This window comes from Pelophylax lessonae, assembly GCF_965119305.1.
Source record: "Pelophylax lessonae genome assembly, chromosome: 3".
NCBI classification, from domain to species: domain Eukaryota; kingdom Metazoa; phylum Chordata; class Amphibia; order Anura; family Ranidae; genus Pelophylax; species Pelophylax lessonae.
Window position 1 is genome coordinate 270,533,569 of NC_138770.1, and position 24,028 is coordinate 270,557,596.

The window sequence follows — 24,028 nt, forward strand, 5'->3', positions numbered from 1 at the left end:
CTTTTGGTAACATTTAGATTGGCTTTTAGAAATTGAATCAATGGCTTCCTTAATTAAAATAATTAATTTATATGCTGCATTATTGTAATTAAAATCTGAAGAGTTTTTGCAGACATGCTAGCTACCCAAGTGTAGTTTTGGAAGGGGGGCCTTGACTTTTTGTAGCACAGGCAGATCTAAGCTGGGATGTTCATGACAATGGGGTTTATTTACTAAAGGAAAATCCACTGTGCACTGCAAGTGCACTACAAGTGCACTTGGAAGTGCAGTCACTGTAGATCTGAGGGGGATATGCAAAGAAAATAAAAAATAGAATTTTGGCTTGCACATGATTGGATGATAGACATCATCAGAGCTTCGCCTCATTTCAGATATTCCCCACAGATCTACAGTGACTGCACTATCAAGTGCACTCCCAAGTGTACTTGCAATGCAATTGCAGTGCACAGTGATTTGCCTTTAGTAAATAAACCCCAATGTCTTATATATGGTTGATTAGGTTCATAGAACTATGTAATTAAATTGATCCTATTGTTATAGTAAGGCATGCCTATGTTTTTTTTTTTGTTTGTTTTCCAAATATACCTTGTTGCAGTCTTTAAAGTGGTTCTAAATATTTCCCTGTATTCCTTCATTCCCTGCATTAAGGTAGAACAGTCTAACACTTTCCATGTGCCTCCCCTCCCTAAATACTAACCAGAGTCCTGTATTAATCCAGCGCTATGCCCGGCTGCATCTGTTTTCTTCCTTCTCCCTGCTCTCACAAGCTTGGCTGGAAGCAGCGGGAGCCATTGACTCCTGCTGCTGTCAGTTAAATCCTATGAGGAGTTAGCAAAAGGCAGGCCTGAGCCGCATTGTGTGTGTGTATAGACGCACACAGATATGCTTGGGAGAAAGCTCACAGGTGCACTCCTATAGCAAGCACCTTTTCTTTATTGGTGCGCTAGGAGGAGGAGGAGCCTTGAGTGCCAGTGCAGGAGGTTTGGGACCACTCTAAATATGTTGCCTCTCAATAATCATCAATTTCAGTAGTTGATGGGTAAATAAATGTACATTTCCAGTGTTCCATCTCATTTGATGATTGTAATGGGTTCAGTTTTTTTTTAAGTCTGTTTGGTACAGGTTGCAAAAATGTACCTTGACCTGAATTTAAAATTTACTAAAATATTTTGAAATATAATAAAAGAACAAAAAACAAAAAAGTATATTATACTTGTCATCTTAAAATCCTTCACCAAGCTGAGTTTTACATGCAGGAGAAGAATGCTTTCTGGTCTTCCTAGCCCTGCCATCAAATAAAATATGGCTACAATTGATAAATAAACTCAAAAAGATTTCCCTTCCAGTGCTTTGAGAAAAATATGTATATTATAAAGCTTGAGGGATAGAATCTAACTTCAAGCCACAGTGGTCCCTGGGCACAGGCTTATTGTAACTAATAGTAAACTGCTTCGTGATAAATTCCTAAGCACAACAAATAATAATATATTTTTTCATACCACCAAATAAATTGTGTAGAGAAAAATAAGTAGCTTTGTGGACTTTGTTTTACTTTGCTGTAGTTTTCTAATAGATCTGTAATAACAGTATTTAGAGATAGATGAAAACATATAGATCTATTTATTGTTAAATTACATTTTTGTAAATATCATGTTACTTCTGATGATTGCCTTTGAGTCTGAAAATGTGATCTTAGTGTTAAAAAAATTCTTAGCTGTGAAAAAACCCATAATCCATTCTCACATTATTCCTTTGTTCATTTTATTGCAATTATATATTCACGGCAGGTTTACCAACTGTAGCTCTTGCTTGCGGTGCTCATATTATATCACATGAATCTGCTTGAAATTTTCTGTGCTGCAGGCACTAATATATTACCATAATTGACTCTTTGCATTTTATTTTCATTTCGTATAGATGGATTCTTGCTCGCAATGTTACTTATTGCAGATATGTGAAAAAGAGTGTCTTCGGTAGGAGTATTTCTATATATGCATCATTTTATGGAATGGTAGAATCTGAGAGAACAAGTGAAAAGACAATTGAGTACACAGTTAATTTCAATAGCTAAAATTAAGTTTTGCAGTCATCTATGTAAAATATGGGTGCAGCAGAAATTGCAAAGCACTAGGAAGGCTTACTGAACAGAACAGCAATAAAACCTGACATGCAGTGAGGTATTTGCCTCTGTGCAGCTATTCCTAGTACAATGAAGGTATTCTATATTTGCCAATGTTGTCTTTATAATATCCTTAAAGCTGACGGGCAGGAATTGACTCCCAGTTACCACAGCATTAGGAAGCCAAATTCAATTAATTGATTATGGTTTGCAGCACTTTTCCTTATCAAATAAGCAAATACAAGTCTTCAGGGTATATTTATAAATGATTCACCAGCAAATCTAGCAGTAAACCTTTTATAGCAATTAATTTTTCTGAAATTCATCTACATTTACCTGGCACTTCACGTTAGTTAAAAAAAAAGTGAATGTGCACCAGACAAATGCAGGCAGCCGGCGAATGATACACCCTTTTACCCAGGCAGCCGGCGATTGATATACCCTTTTACCCAGGCAGCCGGCGATTGATATACCTTTTTACCCAGGCAGCCGGCAATTGATATACCTTTTTACCCAGGCAGCCGGCGATTGATATACCCTTTTACCCAGGCAGCCGGCGATTGATATACCTTTTTACCCAGGCAGCCGGCAATTGATATACCTTTTTACCCAGGCAGCCGGCAATTGATATACCCTTTTACCCAGGCAGCCGGCAATTGATATACCCTTTTACCCAGGCAGCCGGCGATTGATGTACCCTTTTACCCAAGCAGCCGGAGAATGTCACCAAGCTGTACTAACAGATTTTATCACAGTGGTGGATTTGTTAGCCAGAGCTCTTCTGAGTGCTGAAACTATGCTTTTACACAATTTCAGCAATAGAGAGGCAATTTTCCTAAATAAAAATAAAGAGAAAGCAGGGTATCCCTTTCATAAATATACCCTATAGCCCACGTGCATTATTGTGATAGTTGTTTTGTAAAGGCTCCTTTGAAGGAATCTGATCCAAGCAATGAGACACAATGTAACCACAATGAGGAAAATGCAAGCCATTGACAAAGTGACATTGAATTTATTTAGTTGAAGTTATTATGCAAGAACAAACAAGAGAAACGAGCAATGCAAAAATGTGACAAACACAGCAATAAGAAATAATGGGAAAATAGAAGATGAAAAGAAACAAAAAAGAGGAACGAAGGAAGTATAAAAGCACCAATTCAGGTGAGGACTGATGAATACACATGACTAGGACAGAAAACAGAACAAAGGTTAGGCATCTTCATGAAATTAACCACTTGCCGACCGCCCGCCACATATATACTGCTGCAGGCTGACTCAGCTGCGCGAATCGCCGCACCTGTACAGTGGTTCACGGGAGTGCTCCTGAGGTCGAGCATGCGCTGGCGGCAACACCCACCCACCCCCACTAGGCAGCGGGGTTGCTGATCCACGGGACTGGCAGCTGTGATTGATGCCAGGCAGCCGCGATTGCTCCCTGCTCAGAGAGAAGGACGATCTGCTGTTGTAAACACATCCATCAGCAGGGAAGCTCATCTGTGGGGCCTGATTGGCGCTGGGCGCCCGCGATTTCTCCCGATAGAGACAGAATGGCGGTCTGCCTTTTTAAACACGGGAGACCGTTGTTCTGTCAGCAGTCAACACAGAACTCCTGTGCTCCTCCTATTTGGGAACAGGTCCCTGTGTTAATTTCATTAGCTCATCCCGCCCACAGTTAGAAAACACCCCCTAGGCATACAAATAACCCTTTGATCGTCCCTGGTGTTAACCCCTTCCCTGCCAGTGTCATTAGTACAGTAAGAGTACATATTTTTTGCACTGTAGTAATGTCACTGGTCCCCCCCAAAAGTGTCAAAAATGTCAGTTGGGTGTCCGATCTGTCCGCCGCAATGTCACAGTCCCGCTAAAAATCACTAATCTCCGCCATTACTAGTAAAAAAAAAATATATATCTATAAAAATGACATAAATATTTTCCCTAGTTTGTAGACGCGATAACGTTTGTGTAAACCAATCAAAATACGCTTATTGGAATTTTTTTACCAAAAATATGTAGCAGAATACAAATTGGCCTAAAATGATGAAAACATTTTATTTTTATTTTTTTTTTATTGGGAATGTTATATAGCAGAATGTGAAAAATATTGTATTTTTTATTTCAGAAATGTCGCTCTATTTTTGTTTAGAGCGCAAAAAATAAAAATTGCACAGGTGATCAAAAACCACCAAAAGAAATCTCTATTTGTGGGAAAAAAAGGACATACATTGTTTATTTGGGTACAGCGTCCAGAAGTGGTTAATATGTGCTGTGTTTGAGATTGTACACAACCCTGTGTTACATGTGTGATGTTTCACAGAAAGTATATTCTGCTGTGTTTTCATGTGTATTTAAAGCCAATTTTTCTTTACTTTAGAAACCGCAAGGAAAAAAAAAAGCAAAATAAAAATAAATCAGCGCTAATTACCAGTGAATAACTATTCACAAAAAAAGGAGTGATGTAACTAAAGGTATATCAATATGCCATGAATCGCATATTACACACGCCGGTGTGCGATGCAAATCCCCAAAAAATGTGGTAAATGATATTCAAATGTGAACAACAATATTTAAATGAAAAATCATTCACATAATGATCAAAAGAAGTGTGCAAATAATGCAATAAATATAGTAGATATGCAAATTGCCAAAAATTGCATTTTTTGCACATTTCGATTGAATGTATAGATTTACCCACCTCTTAGTGCAATTATTTCTTTCATGCATCTAGCACTTTATTGCCCTTGCACTATTACGCATGAATTGCTATATATATATTATAATATTTATGTTATTTATTAGTATATTATCTTTCAGCATTTTTCGGCAATTTGCATATCTACTATATTTATAGCATTATTTGCACACTTCTTTTGATCATTATGTGAATGAAACATGTTTCATTTTATTATTGTTGTTCACATTTGATTATCATTTACCACATTTTTTTGGGATTTGCATCGCACACCGGCATGTATTTGCGATTCATGGCATATTGATATACCTTTAGTTACATCACCCCTTTTTTTGTGAATAGTTATTCACTGGAAATTAGCACCAAATTATTTTTATTTTGCTTTTCCTGTATTGTGGTGACACTCTAAAATTGTCAGCTTTTTTCTATCTTCATCCCACTCTCTTGTTAGTACTATATTTAAATACTCATTGTTCCAATTTCCCTTCCCTCCCCATCTTTCCCCTCATCCCACCTTTTGATATTTAAATGCATATTATTTTATATACCACATCCACTTCATTGGTAGCGCATTGGCCTTTTATTGCTATGAGGAAAAAAAAAACTTTTGGCTTTTGCTATATGCGCCCCTTTGGAGATTTCACCTGGCTTCCTGTACCAGATACACAACTGGAAGTATGATGAAATCTCTCCAAATTCTCTCACTGGAACTGGTGTTCTAATCGGACAATTTCCCCTCATTTTTTTCTCTTTGCAACTGTAAAATTTTTGATGTTCCATCTCTTTTTGTACCTGAGAGAAAATATAGAGAGTGGGAACACAGGCAGAATGTAATACCTGATAGAAACAGAAAACAACATTTGGCTTTACATACATTTTAAACTTCTTTTTTTTTTTATATGGCCAAGATTAAATGCAACACCGTGTGAAATCTGTAGGTTTGGTGTTGTTTAAATGCTTGATCGTCTAGGTACATAAAAAAATCTACAGTAATTGGTTTTTGAATACATGGCAGGTTTTGATTCTAAATAGTGCTTAAAATGCTTAAGAAAGAGAGGTTTAGTAGAAGAAGGAGACAAATTGTAATATGTAAGCGGAAGTGTCTGTCACTGTCATTCTTAGACATGTACCTCTGACTCCTGAAGAACTATGTCACAAGATAAATGCTAGGAATTCAAGTAGCTTTTACTTCACTCTTCACGCTATATAAAGTTTATGCTTACAAATGTAAGATACAGCTTTGACTAGAGATGAGAAATTTGATCCAGTCAGGTTCAAGATTTGACCTAAATCTGGCAGATATGTGGCCGTAGGCTATTTCAATGAGTAATATGAAATTCGCTTTTTTAATTCTAACATTTTTTTTACATGCTTCTTTTTTCAAACTGAAATGAGCCATCCTGCCTCTTTCTCTTAAATAAATATATACTAGCCTTTAGGAATATGGGGTGGTGTTCATGGTGGATGCCTAGGGCTAAAACTGCGTAAAACTCTGTATCCTCTATAAACTGATAAAAGGGTCCATCCAACCTTTCACTCAACTCAAAGGGGTCAATTCACTAAAGGTTACCGGATGCGATATGAAGGCCACATGACCCATTTTCAAGAAATATCGCATGAGATAGTGAAAGAGTCAACTCATCAAAGTAAAATATTGAGTGAGAGGTAAATACCGCAAAAAAAAAAAAAAAAAAACATGAGATAAATCATTAAAGTCAATTCACTAAAAAACAAACACATTGATTTATCACCTGGTGTTTGCTTGCGGTATTTTAGAAATGTACAAAATAACAATAAGAGCCCATTCACATTGAGGCGGCACGACTTCGGGGGGCGACCTGTGAAGTCGCGTGCACCGCTGTGCATCGCGACTTCGGCGCGACTTGCAGAGACTTCACATAATGGAAGTCTATGCAAGTCGATCCAAGGTCGCCCCAAAGTAGTACAGGACCCTTTTTCTAAGTCGGAGCGACTTGTGTTGCTCCTATTAGAACGGGTCCTGTACTACTCAATGGACCGCGACATGTCAGGCTGGCAAGTCGCCTGACAAGTCGCGCTAATGTGAATGGGCTCTTAGAGGAACTCTGCACTGGCCAGTAAGTTAAAAGTATACAATGTATCAGTGTGAAAATATTCTCCTCTGAGCTCAGGAATGAAAATAAATTGTAACATTCCATCAGAGGGAGATTGTTTAGTGAATAAAGGCACCCTTGAATGCTTTCATAGGTTCACAATATTGCTCCGTGCCTTCTGGTACAGTGTTAGCCTGCAAATAAAAAACTAGGAAAAAACAACGCCAACACTAACGCAAAATGAATGTGCTAAATATTGCAAAACAAATATTTAATGCATCTGTTAAAAAAAGCATGTTTTTTTTAGTGAATTGACTACTTTTGAGATAAATATTGCATGAGTTATTTTAACTCAAAAATTCATGTGGTATTTATCTCTTAGTGAATTGACCCCAAAGTTTGAAAAAAATGAACAAGGACCAACCCCTCCTTATTCTGTTCCAAATGGTATGAAAAAAGGTTATGCACAAATATCTTTTGTTTTCCCAAGCTTGCTTTTATCATTCCTAAAATGTGCAGCTTTCATATGAAGATTGACTGAAAATTACCTGAAAGTCATTGTAGTAATGAGAATGCTGTTGGCCTAGTTCCCACACAGGTCTGTGTCTGGTTGGCAGTTCTAGGGTAGATCCGATTTTGATTTAGTTAAAATGTTTAAAAAACAAAAAGTTAGTATTAAATATCTGAATATCTTTGAATGCAAACCCAGTTAGTCAAACTCATTTTAAAGCTGAAGTCCAGGCTAGAGAAAACCTTACTCCTGCGTTGGGTTCTTCCTCTGCACAGCAACAGTTAAAGGCTGATTTTTCTAGGAGATTGGAATAGGGTATAATTATCTTACTTATTTCTCACTCCTGCTTGCTTGCCTGCCCAACTGGTCGCATCTTTCTGTCATATCACTTACAATGCAGGGCCACTTACATCCCCGGAGCATTGAACAGTGAAGAAGAATGCTTTCTGCTGAGGGGGGTGAGGAATAAGGGAAGTAGTTCACCTTATTCACCATCTCCTACTTAAAGCAAATATTTAGCCTTAGCAGTAATAAAGGGGGCCCACTGTAAGAGTAATTTTGTCTTTAACTTTAGCAGTTTTAGAACTATGGTTGTCATTATGATGTGGTAAATAACACATGTTTTTCTAATATCTCATTAAAAAGGTATATAGTAAGTGTTTCAGACAGCAGGATTCAACCAACTTGCAAAACTGTCTAGATTTTGTAAAATATCCCTCTAGCTGGGTCTTTGCCTGGGCGTGAAAAAAATATTTACCCTTTATTCAACCACCCAACCTTGAATGATAAATTAAAAATGTACAAACTATATTTTTTTAGGAGTCAATTATCTTTAGAAAGACTTAGGCTGGATTCACATATATGCGTATTGGATATGTTTTAGACCGCATCCTATTTGCATGACATGTGAATGTGACCGGCTCTCAATGAAGCTGGTTCACACATGTCTAGAGTGGCTGTGGTGCAATTTTGATAAGGGCACTGTGCGTTTTTGTTTCCGTTCAGGTGCGAATTCAGGAAAAATTCAGGAAAAATACGGCCCTGAATCACACAAATGTATCAGACTCTGGACTGCAACTCACAGACATGTGTGAACCCAGCCTTAATGTGTATGTTAAGGCTTAGACCATCTGTCAATATTTTTGTCTCTCTTTTGTTTCTTCCCTACATTTGTCCTTTTGATCATTGTGATTAAGGCAGTGAGTAAGGAAACATTAGAGTTGTCAATGGAACAATAGTTATTCTTTCAGCGGTGGGACCTGGTTGGACCTATTGCAGTGAAAACTGTGGGGAACTTCTTGGAACTGTGGGGAAATTTCCATTTGTTTTCTTTTACATCTCAACATTAAGGGGAATCTTGCCAGCCTGACACAGAAAAAAAATAACCTGCTAGAGGTTCTGTCTAAAACTAAAGAATAAGTTCTGGCTGTACATACGCTTAGAACTGTACTATTGTATTTATGTTGCAACTATCCCCTTAAAGATATACTCCTGTCATAATGGAAAAATAAATCTTGAGGGGTACACGGGCTATATAAACGACCTATTCAGAACTTGATTCCAGGCATTGCTGTAGTGTGTCAATCCATCCAAATCCATTTTTTCTGTAATTTGATGTAACCAGAGCCACAGCTTGTGATACAGAAAAGGTGTTACCAAGCTCAACTATGTTACAGAGATGTGGATTTCATTTGTTCATGTATTTCATTTTTTTCATGCCATTTTCTCTAATAAATTTCTTCTGATAAAAAAAATCTAAAACCAAAACTTTATGTTACAGAAAGTCTGTTTAAGAAAAAAAAAAAAAATATATATATATATATATATATATATATATATATATATATATATATAACTGTTTGTAACTTTCTCACATACACCAGTACATTTTAAACCTGCCTTCCTCAAAGTTTGAATGTTATTGGGGGTACAGGAATTAGTAAGAGAGTCAATTACAAAGCACAGAGCTTTAATACGTACACTCCTAGTGAACCTGTGAGGGGTCAGCTGAATTTTGAGCATTAAAGTCAACTTCGAGTGGGTGAACTGACACTTTTGATTTTCGCACAATTGTATTGTTTTATTGCTGGTTATTATTAGAAGTTCACTGATGAGGTTCACTTGTTATCTAGAACAGTTTAAAAAAGAGCAACTGTCTACCTAACATTGCACGCTAATGTGTTGCATTTAACGCATGTGTGTTAATGCACATTCTATCTCCATTCCAACACTTGTTCTTCTCCTCGTAAATTGCTACATTTAGGCGATGCATAGAACAAGTATTTGATTTATAATTGCAGTTGAAAAAGACCTTGTACTACTGATATTTGGGGCTACCAGAAATTTCATAACTCTCTACTCCACCGAAAAATACATTACTTCTTATAACTTGTGAGAGTTAGAATTGGCAGGAGCGCTCTTTGGAGGTCTTAAAAAATGTTGCTAAAATATATTATCACGTATTTACAGTATGGTCATGCAACTGTATATTCCATTTTATTAAAGATTTAATACTTTTTTAAATAAAAAAATTCAATTTTTCACAACTCATTGAAAAGTTTTACAAAATATGACAAGTTATACTTTACTTAAAGCACGGTCTAAGATTTCTGGCAAATTAGTTAAGTACAGCTGGGAAATCATCTGCAATGTAAATAGAATGGCTAATCTTGTTCACTTATGGATAAAAGAGCTCTTAAAGATCCTTTTTGCTTCCTGGAACAGTTCTGCTTTTGCATAAAATGACATATTAAAATGGATCTTTAAAGCACTAGTACCTAAGAACATGTAAAATCTTGGGACCCCTGAACTGGAACATGATCAGCAGGAAGGTCTTGAGTTTAGCTCCAAGTTAGAGCTCCTGTACACTCCCCACTATCCCTTTAAAATATTACAGGCACCTCCTTTTTGGTTGCTGAGGAAATTACTTTGCATGTGGGATGCTGAAAGGGTGGATGCCAGATCAAGTTAAAGTTAAAGCACGCCTGCTGGGTGCTCGTATCTAAAGGTGCATCTACACACTTTATATATATAACTGTAAGTTTGCTGTGCAGGTGTCTTAAGCAGTCGCATGAGCACCACGAATGATCGCTGTATTATTTGTGATATGATTAACTGCTATGATCATTAACGCCATCAATTAGCCATAGTGCTTTTTTTAAATTGAGGTATTTTGAGAAATGGCCACTTTCTTGCTATTGATCATAGGAGATAATCATATTACAAAGAATATGGTGATCATTATTGGTGCTTGTCCAAATACTTAAGACGTCCACACAGCAATTTTTTTTATACATAGACTCCCTTGTGTTACCTGCTCTTAGGCCCTTGTGTTGGCCAAACTTTTTTTATTTTGATGTGTTCCCTACAATATTGAATTAGAAAGAAAGACAAAAAGTATATATTTTTGTTCTAAGAATGACTTTATTTCTTAGTGAGATTTTACAATGTGAGTTGGTGTTCTTCAGAAGCATATGCTCCGCAATGGTAGCAAGTAACTGTATGACTCTCTAGACTAGTGGTGGTGAACTTGAAATTTATAAGAGGCCTCAAGTGAGACCCAGTACTTCCATAAGATCACACAACTGAGGTGGAGTGACTTGAGTTAGGCAGCCTATTCAAGATTAATGGGCAACAACACACCAAAAATGTCAGCCTTTTTGAATGTTTTGCAAAGTACTGCAATACACACTGAAGAAAAAGTGGACGTTCAATAAGTCCTATTGTTGTCAGTGGCAGCAGTATTAACCCCTTGCATTGGTGTTAGTGATCACAAAATTAACCTTGTCAGTGAGCCCCATATTAACCCCATCATTGTCCCAGTGACCGCAAAAATAATACCGGGCCTTGATGTTAGTGACCACAATAATAACCCCAGCAAAGGTCTAAGTGGCAGCAATAATAATTGCTTTGAATGGTGTCAATGGCAGCAATACTACCCTCAGCATTAATGTCAGTAACCACATTAACAACCCCCAAAATTAGTTTTAGTGAATGCAATGCTATTCCTCAACATTGGTGCCACTGGCTGCATTGATAACCCTAAGTTTTGGTGTCAATGGTAGTAATAATAACATCCCGCTCTGCTGGTGGTCAGTGGCAGTGCTGGTAATCTTTCCACCCTTACATTGCTGGTCATTGGCGGTGCTGTTAAATCCTACCTCCATTTTGAGTTGCTGGTCAGTGGCAGTTGTGGATAAAATAGTAAAATATTAGAACCTGTGTCAGGTTTTATGATTTTCTTTGTTGCTTTAGGTGGTATTTACTTAAATGTTAATGTTTTTTTCTAGTATTGTTGGGAAGGGTTATAGCATCTGGCAGGTCTTTATTACTTTTTTCCTAGTAGGTGTAAAAATTCTCTACTTTCTGCCAAAACTCAGGAAGCAGTTTGACCTTTACGTATGCCATGCCAAGAGAGTGAATATGTAATACATCCTCAATTTAAAGCTTATGCAACACTGGAGTTGTGGTTTACAGACGGTTGCTTGCACAAAAGTTGGCAGCTGCAACAAAGTTGAAAATATGGTAGTTTCTACTTGGTACCTATTATTTTAATAAAAATTCAATTTTTGGTACAATCAAAGCAAAATTCTGGGCATGTGATTATGAAAACTGTTTTGTCCACTAATTAGTTTGAATGCTATTACTCTAATTTGTCGAATCTGTCTTCTTTTCTGAAATAAGTTTCTGGCAGACAACTGAACATCAGATATCAGGCTGCAAGGTGGAGTGCCTGCACTATGCACTAATTGGGCTCAACTGAATTGTGAATCTAACACTTTTCCAGTACTGGGGGGCAAAGGGGTGGTATTTATTCAGGCATACAGCAGTGGAAGTAAGCAGGGAGAGGCTTACCAGTGGTGTGATGCTTATTTAAAGTCTAACAAGTAGGAAAGGGGTGACAAAGAAAGATGCAAAGGTGTGTGTCCCCCTCTGACTAAATTTAGCTGGTACATGTATATAACAAGCATTTTAGCTATGTATTTGGCTGCCTGGCTGGAGTTCTGCTTCAGTTATTCACTTTTTTAAATATTTTAACATATATTGCAATTATTTGTACAAAACTTTAGTGAACTCTGAAAACTGGTTTGCAATTTTATACATTAACTTTTCTAGGCTACATGAAACAAAATGCTTAGTAGATTTGTGTCTAACAAAACAGCCATCCAATGAAACGTAAAATTAATTAAAGTTGTCTTACTCTGCTATAATTAGAAAAGAGAAAATATTAACAAATGCACGGTAGCTTGCACAGCATGTACTAATTACTGTCCATGTTATCATTTTTTTCCTATTAATGACTTATTCTCATTTTCTCCAGGATATAGACCTACGGCTAACTGGATTTGATTTATAAGAAGTCAGTGTGGAATAAATGGCAGCTCCTGTGATTTTGCTACTATGGAAAACAGTATTGTCAATAGAATGTAGCCTGATAAATAGTGCTTAGTGAAGATACTGCTTCAGTGAGTGGGAAATCAATGGAAGAATCTTGCTGCATGAAAACCCCTCTGAGATTTTCCTGGCAGGATCGCATTTAACAAACCTGGTACATTTCCATCGATTGCCCTGTTTCACATAAGTGGATACAAATAACATTGCTTTCCACAGCAACTAATGTTGGACTATGGCATTTCCAAGGTCCATGCGACTGAAATGTTTGTGGAGAGTAGCAAGGTTGCGCCTATTGTCCATGGGTCTGGATGTCACATTTTCCTTGTGCCTGTTGGGATTTTTGCTTCACTTTACAACTGTGTGCTCACAAAAACTGGATGACGTAGACCCCATAGTTACAACAACCTATGGCAAAGTACGAGGCGTTAAGAAAGAACTGAATAATGAAATCCTAGGGCCTGTCGTTCAATTTCTCGGTGTTCCTTATGCTGCTTCCCCAGTAGGGGAACGACGTTTCCAACCTCCAGAACCTCCAGCAACTTGGGAGAATATAAAAAATGCCACTCAATTTGCCCCTGTTTGTCCGCAAAACATTGTAGGAGGCAGGCTTCCTGAAGTCATGCTTCCTGTTTGGTTCACCAACAACCTGGATGTAGTTTCTTCTTATGTGCAAGACCAGAGTGAAGACTGCCTATATTTAAATATATACGTTCCAACTGAGGATGGTGAGTTCCATGCGGGAATAAAACCAGGGAAACTCTGTGATTTTAGTTTTTTTTTTTCACTTTTCTAAATTCTAACCATATTAATCCTGTGTATAGGTTGCATGCTTGGTTAGTTGTTGGCATGCTGGCTTTTCAATGTGCATGCAGCTCTTTTATGTGTGATCCTGTTTCTGTACTCATGTCTACACTCATGTTCTCCTGAGACACGGGTATTACAATGGAAGGTACGCCCTCTCTCTTACCTGCCCATTGATGATACATCCTCCTCCATTTGCATGTGCGGGCTCCACAGCGTTGGATACATAGCCAAAGGCAGAGCTAGGTAAACGGTGTTGCATGCTCCTACTCTCTGTCTCGGAGCTCCATGTTATTTTTTAGTCTTCTATTCATTTTTCAGTAAAAAGAATATCCAAGGAATGTGCCCGGAAACCCGGCAAGAAAATATGTAGAAAAGGAGGTATGTATTAAAGTTAAAAAAAAAATAAAAATATGGGAAAATACGAAGGAGGTTAGGTATGACAGCACTAGATCTATGCTACATCCAACAGAAAAAATAAACATACTGTATACAATCAATATTTTAAATTGTTTGTTTTACTTCATTAAGATTTTACATTATGCATAAAAGGAAACAGTGTTTAGAAAACTAGGTTGTTGAAAAAAACAATAAATACAATTATTTTGAATTAAGAAAAAAGTTAGCGTGTGATCATTTTTTAAAAATATTGTAATGTTCTAAAACATTTAAGACTAGTAAAATATTGTTTTCAAAACCATTATACTGGTTTCAGGATTACAAAAATGTTTAATTTCTTCCTAGAGCTAGTTGTTTAAACCGAACACAGATCATGTGGTCACCTTTTAAACTCGTATCTTGTGAAACCTTTTTTAAAGATTGTAATTTTCTAAAACATTTAAGACTTGTAAAATTAATATATACAAAGCCATTATAATATATATATATATATATATATATATATATATATATATATATATATATATATATATATATATATATATACTTTTTTTTTTTTTTCTAGAGCTGGTTCTATAACCTGAACACAGGTCATGTGGTCACCTTTTACTGCCTATCCTTTGCAGAGACTTAGGTGTAATGTCAAATGAAATTACCAGGAATTAGAATTAGGTACCTTTTTCAAACATCTAAAGTAGATCCTTACAGTTTTTTGTTCAAGACGAGCAAAAGTATTCACTACAGCTAGACAATCTAGAAGTTAAATAAAAGTGCAGAAGAAAAAGTTACAATTCATAACTAAAGTGGATATTTAAAGTGAACAAAGTTTGATGGGCTATCAGTTAGGTTAAATTATTTGATTAATCATCTTTCTTATATCAAATGTGTCACAATCCTTGGCAATTCACATACAACAAAATAAAATGCTAGTTGTAAAGATAATGCAAACAACTTGTCAAAAAGGTCATTAAATATGGAGACATGGGTTTTTTTAAAGTTATTTTCAAAGCTTGAATTTTTCTGCATTTGGTCTTTTTACACTTTCATAGTGTCCCCTTTTGACCATTAAGCTTGCCTACAGCTTTAAAGGAACTATAGGGAAACTCAGTCATTGGGAGCTAAGATTCAGCAGCAGATGATTTCAGCTGTCTCTATCTCTGTATCTACTAATGTTTGATTTGTTTTCTCTAAAGGTTATCTCTAAATTATGAATTTTTCTGTATACTCCGTTTGCATTGCCTAGGCATTTGACAGGTTTGTTTAAAGGAATTGCCAACTTTTAATATTATCAGATAAAATAAATTGTCTCTGATATTTGAAAATTGCTCCCTTTCATCTTCTTCCTGCGATCACACAGTTTCTCCTCCCATCTCCTTACACTCATAGAGTAAGCAATAGTGGTACCCTTATCCTACTGTTAGCTGTGCTTGCTTGGCAGACTACATTACCAGAGAGATATAATGGAGATCTTAACACATGTGTATAGTTGGTTTGCCTTACCAGCTTTCAGCTGCAATGACATACAGCTGTTTACTTTATTTCCTGAAACAGGAATGGGAGGTTGAGGACTGTGGTGCAATTTTCATTTATCCTGCTAGACCTTAAAAATGTTGCTGTATTTGCCCTTGATGTTTCAATGTAGGCTGTCACAATGCAAATAAAATGAAGACAAAGTTCAGTCTTATTGAATGATTTTTTTGCAGTAAAATGTTTTTCATCCACTTTGCATAAAAAATAGGCAATCTTTTGAAAGCAGATTTTTTTTTTCATTTTCAAAGTCTGTCAGCCATTTCACAATGAAGAAATGTATACCAATAGGCAATATGTTATTATAAAAGAAAAAAAAAAAACACAATCAGATGCTTTATACAGTCCAGACAATGTTAATATCTAGGTTTATATTTGTATTTCTGTGTGCTGTGGTTACCCATAAAATGCTATCATTGATGCATTTACTGATGACTGTGCATTAATAACATTGTGCAGGGCAAAGTAACAGGTCCATTTTAATGTCTCCATCTACAGCATTTTACATTCTTCTGCTCCTCTCAGATAGTGGGAGTGAGAAAAGACAGCCTTGTGTAAGTTCTGGGTTTTTCTAGGCAGAGCTTACAAATGTATGAATACTATTCCCCCAGCTCTGGGCCAGCCACTGAGCACCATTGTTCTTACATGAGAGGAAGTTACTTAGGCTCCTTTCACATGGTCCGCTGTTCCGGTGCGGACCGTTCTCTGCTCAGCGGGGATCAATCCGCTGATCCCTGCTGAGCAGGTGGATGACAGCTCCGTCTCCACTCTGTGTGCAGAGAGGGAGGTGTCAGAGCCCCGCTGCTCTCTATGGGGGATCGGATGAGAACTGACCGCCTGTCCATTCTCATCTGATCCTATCCGATCTGATCCCCTGGACGGATGGAAAATAGGGTTTCCATCCGTCCAGATTTCACAGACAGGATCGGGTGCAGATGGCAGCGAGTGTCAGCGGACATGTCACCGCTGACATCCACTGCCCCATAGGGATGCATGGAGGATACGATAAGGTCCGCCTAAAAAACTGACAGGCGAATCTGATCGGATCGTTCGTATGAAAGGGGCCTTACACTTCCATACATGAAACTACTAGATATTTTCTTCCCTTAGAGCAGCTGTATGGATTAGCAAGACAATGAAGAGGTGGAAAGATGAGCATCTGCTGGTAGAGAGGGGAGATGTGAGAGAGAAATATAGCCAAAGCTTTTTTTATCCAGATTTCACCTATGGGTCACAGGAATGCAGTTCTTTCTGCAAACTTGTGACCCATTTTAAGCCGACAGTGGGCTGAAACCCGCTGTCAGCTAACATCACAGAGCCAGTCCAGGCTCTGTAAAGATCCCAAGAATATGGTCGGGATCCGCCAAAAAGCCTGGACCAGCAGCTGGCTCAGCCTCTCAGTGATTCGCTGGGAGCCTGAGCCAGCTGCTCCCACCCCCTCTACAGCCCAGTGCTCCAGTTAGCAACGTAGGAGCAGAGCAGAGAGCCAGTGATTGATAGTCACGGATCTCTGCTCGGAGCAGAGGGGGAGAACTGACCAATTGCGGGGTTCGATTGCTCAGTTCTATATGCAGAGGCGGTGGAGGACAGATGCAGCATCCGATTAATGCTGCGTTTACCTAGGTGAGTATATTTTTTTTTTTTCCGTAGCCCATACTTCTCTTTTAAATTGCACTTACTTTTTTTAACCACAGTTTTGCTTCACCACTTTTACCACTTTGCATCCACTGAACTATTTTACCTACTTTCCCCTCAATGAGTGAACAGCTAATTATCAGCTTAGGACCCAACAGTTTGAAGACTATTTGTCCGTGCTGCTCCCTGCTCTAGATTACATTGACTTACATTAAAGTAGACCTAGTGCAGAACATGGGAAACTCCTGTAGTCATCAGCCACCAACTTAGTTGGAGGATTGGCATTCGAAGAAAGGAAACCTCTGCATGTGTGGATGGCAGTTAGAGGCATGAAACAATATAAAATAAGGGGGGTGACTGAATGATTTGTAGATCATTGGATTATGTTTAATGGCCTTTTAGGCTCCATTTCCTGGCAATGTGTATAGTCGATAGGGCTACCCGCTTAATTGTTTTTATATTTTGTTTTAAGTTTTCAACTTTTACAATTACCTTTATGGTTTGTTACATTGCCACACACATTTCCTTGAGACCCTTCTTATTCCCACCATTAAGTTAATCGCCACCACACTTGGCCCATTTACACAGGTTTTGCCCTCGGAAGAGCACTCTGCAGTGAATCACTCTTCAGAGGGCAGTTGACATGGATTGAGGAGATGTTGTGTGGCCTCTTTTAATATTATCACATTTTATGCAATACTTGCTTTGCAGTAGGCTTTACAACTATTCCTCCGGGGTTATGCGCTGCAGGGCAGTTTTTCCTGCCCCTTGCTTTTAGGCTCCATTTACATTTGTGCGACTTGTCATGCTACTTTGGACATTAAAGTTCCATGACAAGTTGTTACCCATGTTTTCCAATGATACCCATTCACATAGTGTATGCGCAACTTAAAATTTCAACAACTTCAAAGTAGTTCATGCACTACTTTGATCTGATTTTCATGCAACTTGAGCGCTATAGACTTTAATGTTAACCGTCAGAAGTTGAATGAAAGTTGTACCAGGATGTTATGCAATGCAACTTGTGTGCAACAGTTGTTCCATTTTAGTCAAAGCCAAAGTGGTATCCAAGTTGTACCCATCCAAATTTGCGTCAAAGCCGCATCAAAGTTTCACCAAAGTTGCACTCCAAAGTCGTTGCAACTTTGGACTCGTACAAGTGTAAATGGAGCCTTAGATAGTATTTAGTATTTGGAGTTCTTTATTATTTTATCAGAACAAGATACATTCTAAAGGTCTAACAGCCTGTGTAAAGCTTTGCAATTGTTTTTCATTTTCCATTCACTTGGCCCAGTGCCTTAAAGGGCACAGATTTTTTTTGTGGGTCAGATCAAAAATAAAATTTCTCTTTAGTTCATTGACGAGCAAAGCTCCTGATCTTCTTAACTATTGGGATATGCTGCCCCCTACAGGAGTAGGACACTAGGCAGAAAATAAGTCGGCCTACGCCTATGGACAGTCCCAGGGGGTATACTTCCTCAGGGGGTATACTTCCTTGCTGGGATCTGGTCCTGGCAATTTTTTCTTTTGAGATAGAAATTTTTCTCCTGAGATCTACAATTAACTGCCGGACTTGGTGACGGGCTGGATAATCTAGATCCAGTTGTCATTCTAGTCTGGCCAGTGAGTGTGCATAGACCTCAGCTCCATGCTAGGTCAGCCGCGACATAGCCCCACCAGACAGGGGCTGGCCTTCGAGTTAAACGCCTTTCAAGGTCACGCACAACCGAGTACCGGCCCGAGTTGCAGTGTTCCTCCTGGCCGACAGCCCCCCATTCCAATGGCGAGGGGTTCTGTCTGCATCGATGCCTGCCTGGTTCCTGGTATGGTGAGTAGCTGGAGGGTTTTAGGGTGGACGTAGGCCCCTTCTTAGGACGGTCGGACCTCTCGGGTTTCCCATCTTACTGTCAGGCACCCCCCTTCATCTGTCCCCCATCCTATCCCCCCTACACTTGGGCTGGGGCTGTGAGGGTGGTCTGGCCACCTCCTGGGGTGGGGGCTGGGTGCTATACTGGCGATGGGGGCGGGGGGTTGCGCTTCTGGTGACCGGACGATCGGCTGTGTGGAGGGGTTGTAACTGGTGGCTCCTGCCAGGGCCCACCTGTCCTGCCTGGGCCTGTCCTTCAGGCCTAGGGATCCTGCCTGGGTCCTTGGGAGCCTCGAGGTCCCATGCGAGGCTGCTATTTTCTTGTAGCCTGTGTGCTTCAATGCACGGCGACCATGCTTGTGTAGTCTGACGGCCATTTTGCGGTGGTTTGCCATTGAAAATAGCGGTGGCCATGACAGTGGAGTCCTCTGGACGGCGATTTCAGTGGTGGGAGCCCCTCCTCATCCCCTTGTGCTGACTCCTGGATCCTTTCGTTTTTGGAGCACATTTCCCCACCTGAACCCCTCTCTGGGGCTGCGGGGCCCTCCGGGTCCCATTCATCCATTGATGCACTGACTGCGGTCCTGAAGTCCCTTGTGTCCCGGGTAGAGGTGGTTTTTGGGTGACAGGATGACATAAAAGTGCCCCCCCCCCCATTTTCCCCTGCCTCATCTGTCTCCTCTGCACCCTGAATCCTCAGATATTGTGGATGATCCCTCCACTTCTGTAACTGCACGCGAAAAGGCACTGGTGGATGCACTGATTGTATCTGTGCTTGAAACTTTAAGTTGGAGGAGGCAGCTGTGACTGCAACGGAAGAGCAGGTTCCCTTTGGCACTCACAAGCCATCCAGAGTGGCAAAGGAGTTCCCTTCCCCTCCTGTTTTGACAGAATTGTCACTGAAGAGTGGGGATGACCAAAGCGTCCTCTTGGGGTCCCTAAGCGAGTTGTTAGGCAATACCCCTATGAGGAGTCTTCTTAAGAAGTGGACTGTTGCACCGGTGGTGGACCCTCCAGTTTCCAGAGTAAACAAGGCAACCATGATTCCGGTTGAAGAGTACCCGCCCTTTAAGGACCCGGCTGACAGGAAGGTGGAGGTTGTGGCCCACAATTTGTACACCCTGGCTCGTTCGGCACTGAGGCCGATATTCACCATTGCCCTGGTGTCGCAGACTCTGACTGAGTGGGCTAAGCTTTTATGCCATAAGCCTGGAGGGGGAGTAGCTCCCCCCTGCCTTTGCTGAGCTGGCAGACTAGCTGGTCCAATGGCTGCAGTTTATCTGTGATGCCTCTTTGGGTGCGGCTCCTCTAGTGGCTCAGCTCTGTGGATCGGCAGTGGTCCTTTGGCGTATCTTTTGGCCCAAATGTTGGTCTGCAGACCAGACTTCTAACAAGGCCTTGATTGATCTTTCCTTTCGAGGAGATTGCCTGTTTGGTGCTACCCTGGTTGACATCATTAACCACTTGCCGACTGCCGCACGACTATTTACGTCGGCAGTCAGCCCCTCACAGGCAAAGCGACATAGGGCTACGTCGCTAGCCTGTAAGGGTTTTGGTAGCGAGCGCGCGCCGCCGGATGTGTGCTCACGCTCGGTAATAGACCCTCCCGCGCGTGTCACGGACCCGATGTCCGCCGGGCTCTCGCGATCGTCCGTGACAGCGGGAGAAAGGCAGGCGGCTAGTGTAAACAAAGCCACCTGTCAGTCTCCCCTGTGTAAGAATGGTGATCAAACGGTTCTACTATGTAGGACCGCTGATCACTGTTCTTACACATCAAGCCACAGCCAATCACAGTTAGAAACACGCCCCTAGGACACACTTAACCCCTCCCTCTCCAATACAGTTAACTCCTTCACTGCCAGTGTCATTTTTACAGTAACAGTGCATATGTATAGCACTGATTACTGTAGTAATGTCACTGGTAACCCTAAAAGTGTAAAAAATGTCAGTCAAGGGTCCGATCTGTCCGCCCCAATGTCGCAGTCCCGCCAAAAGAAATCGCAGATCGCCGCCATTACGCGTTAAAAAAAAAAACAACAAAAATGACAAAAATCTTTCCCTTTGTTAGTAAACGCAATAACTTTTGCGTAAACCAATCAAAATACGCTTTTTGCGATTTTTTTTTTACCAAACATATGGTAAAAAAAAAAAAAAAAATTGGCCTAAAATGTTAAAAAATTTAGATTTTTACATTTTTTGGGGGAATTTGATATAAAAAATGTGAAAAATATTGTTATTTTTGCAAAATTGACGCTCTTTTTTTGTTTATAGCGCATGATCAAAAAATCGCACAGGTGATCAAATACCACCAAAAGAAAGCTCTGTATGTGGGAAAAAAAGGACACCAAATTTGTTTAGGTACACGGCCGCGCAATTGTCCGTTAAATTCACGCAGTGCCGAATCGCAAAATAGGCCCTGGTCAGGAAGGGGGTAAAATCTTCCGGGGCTTAAGTGGTTACAGGTCTCACAGGGGGGAAAAGTACCTTTCTTCTGCAGGCTACTGAGGGCAAGGACTCTCGTTGTAGACATGGGCCCTTTTTTTCAGCTCATAGGAAGTTGTTTCCTCCCTCAGGGTCGACGCTTACCTTCACATTCTAATATGTGCCGGTCTCCAGCGCTTCTTCCGCTTTACCGTGGGAGAGGAGCATTATCAGTTTGTGGCATTACCTTTTGGTCTCGCCTCTGGTCCTTGGGTCTTCACGAAAGTGTTGGCCCCGGTGCTTGCTTTGTTATTCCAATAGGGCATCGCGGACTGGGCTGCTTAGATATCCTTCTTCTGCAAGCGGAGTCTCCTACTGCTCTGGTGGAAAACCTAGAAATCACCATACAAGCTTAAAGGAGTTTGGCTGAATTCTGAATTTCAGAAGTCTGCTCTGGTTCCATCCACAAACTGGACTATCTGAGTCTGACTCTGGACTCAGCCTTAGCGTGCTCCTTCTTTTGGACAAACTCCAGAAACTACAGGCTGCAATTCATCTCCTGCTGTCCAGCAGATGGTCATCCCTTCGAATTTGCATGCGGGTGCTGGGCATGATGGTGTCTACCGTCTACCTTTAAAGTGGTTCCATTTGCAGAGTTCCATACGAGGCCTCTGCAAGGGGGATTCTGGCCAAATGGAACAAGAATATGCAGTCTCTGGTTCCTCACCTTGTATTGGACAGTGGTCACCATGGAGGGCAGCGTGTCCAGTTGGGGAGATATCCTCTGCAAATATTATGCTCAGGGGATCTGGACACTGGAAAAGTTTAGACTACTAATCAATGTTTAAAAACTCTGAGCGATCAAACTGTGCCTAGAACATTGAACGGATCATAATCAGGGATGTCCAGGGGTGCGTATTCAATCGGACAATGCCACGGCCGTGGCTTATGTCAGTCACCAGGGGGGCACAACCGGCATTCTAAGGTGGGCAGTACAGTTTGTTCCAGCCCTCTCCGCAGTATACATTCCCAGGGTGGAAAACTGGTAAGCGGATAACCTCTGGCGGCAGGCATTGAACCAAGTGGCATGTTCCCTTCATCTGGAGGTGTTTCATAAGTTGTGTCTCCGGTGGGGCATCCCCAAGGGGGATCTGTTGGCTTCCTGGCTCAATATAAAGGTGCAGAGGTTTGTGGCTCAGTCACAGGATCCTCTGACGGACGCCACAGATGCACTGGTGGCCCTGTGAGGTCAGTATCGTCTGATTTTCGCCTCCTCTCAAGCTTCTGCCAAGACTTCTATGCAGGATCGAGGCAGAAGGGATTCCGGTCATTTTAGTGGCCCCGGACTTGCCTCGTCTGGCTTTGTACACTGATCTGGTGTGGCTGGTTGCCGACGTTCCTTGAAGCTTCCTCTCAGGGAGGATCTGTTGTCCCAAGGACCAATCTTCCGTCCTGCTTTACAGTCGTGAGTCGGTGTTTTCAATGCTTTTAAAAGCTAGGTAACCTACTTCCAGGAAGATTTACCATCGTACGGGGAAGACGTACATTGCGTGATGTGAGTCTCTTGGCGTTCATCCTCGCTGTTGTTTGGTGGCTCGGATCTTGACCTTCCTTCACAGGGGATTGAGCAGAAACTGGCCTTGAGTACTTAGGGGTCAGGTGTCGACCTTAGCGGTCTTATTTCAACAGGCTTTGGCCACCCATTCCCTGGTTCGTACTTTTCTTCAGGGAGTTAGGCACTTGACACCTCCAGTGCGGTCTCTGTTGCCGCCTTGGGACCTTGATTTGGTGCTCAGTTCTCCAGAAGACTCTTTTTGAGAATCTTCGGGACATTCCCCTGCTTACGCTGTCCCAGAAGGTGACCTTTTTGGTGGCCTTCACCTTTGAGTGCAGGGTGTCAGAATTGGCGGCATTATGCTGTCGTTCACCTAACTGGTGGTTCACAGTGATAAGGTGGTTCTTTGCCCCTGTCCGTCGTTCCTTCCTCAGGTTGTCTCTGTTTTTCATTGGACTGAGGACATTGTGTTGCCTTCCCTGTGTCCCAGGCCAACACATCTGAAGGAAATTGCTTTGCATGCCTTGGATGTGGACCAGTTAATTAAGGTGTACCTGGCAGCTACAAAGTCTCTTAGGAAGTCAGACTCACTATTTGTGCTCATGGATGGACCTCGGAAAGGGTTGTCCGTTTCCTCTGCGACCATTTCCAGATGGATCAGAGAGACAGTGGTTCAGATCTATTTCATTCAGGGTCAGGTTCTTCCTTTCCCTGTCAAAGCACATTCTACTTGGGCACTCAGTGCCTCCTGAGTTTTCCGTCATCAGGCATCAGTGATGCAGGTTTGCAAGGTGGCCTCCTGGTCATCAGTGCACACTTTCATAAAAGTTCTATAAAGTGGATGTGTTGGCATCTGTGGATGCTTCCTTTGGCTGCAAGGTTTTTGCAGGCTGCTGTTTAGAGAATCTGGTCCTCTTTGAGGGTGTATTGTTTTTTTCAGGTGAGCTCTAGTTGTTTTGGTTGAGCTCCTGTTTACCTGGTTGGCTATAGTTAGCCTTAGGAATTACTTTTTCGTTGTTCCCACCCCTCATGTTTAAC

The 24,028-nt window shown here is 40.7% G+C and overlaps 1 protein-coding gene across 5 annotated transcripts in view; it reads left to right on the forward strand.

The window, feature by feature from the left end:
- NLGN1 (neuroligin 1) overlaps positions 1–24,028 on the forward strand; it is a 1,016,073-nt gene that overhangs the window by 351,012 nt on the left and 641,033 nt on the right. For 3 of the 5 annotated variants that reach the window (XM_082252250.1, XM_082252249.1, XM_082252252.1), the window contains exons 2-3: positions 12,712–13,510; positions 13,908–13,967. In XM_082252250.1, coding sequence (XP_082108376.1) covers positions 13,018–13,510; positions 13,908–13,967 — 553 coding nt within the window. In that variant the 5' untranslated portion in view covers positions 12,712–13,017. The remainder of the gene's footprint in view (positions 1–12,711; positions 13,511–13,907; positions 13,968–24,028) is intronic. The other 2 variants (XM_082252251.1, XM_082252253.1) reach the window with 1 other exon arrangement.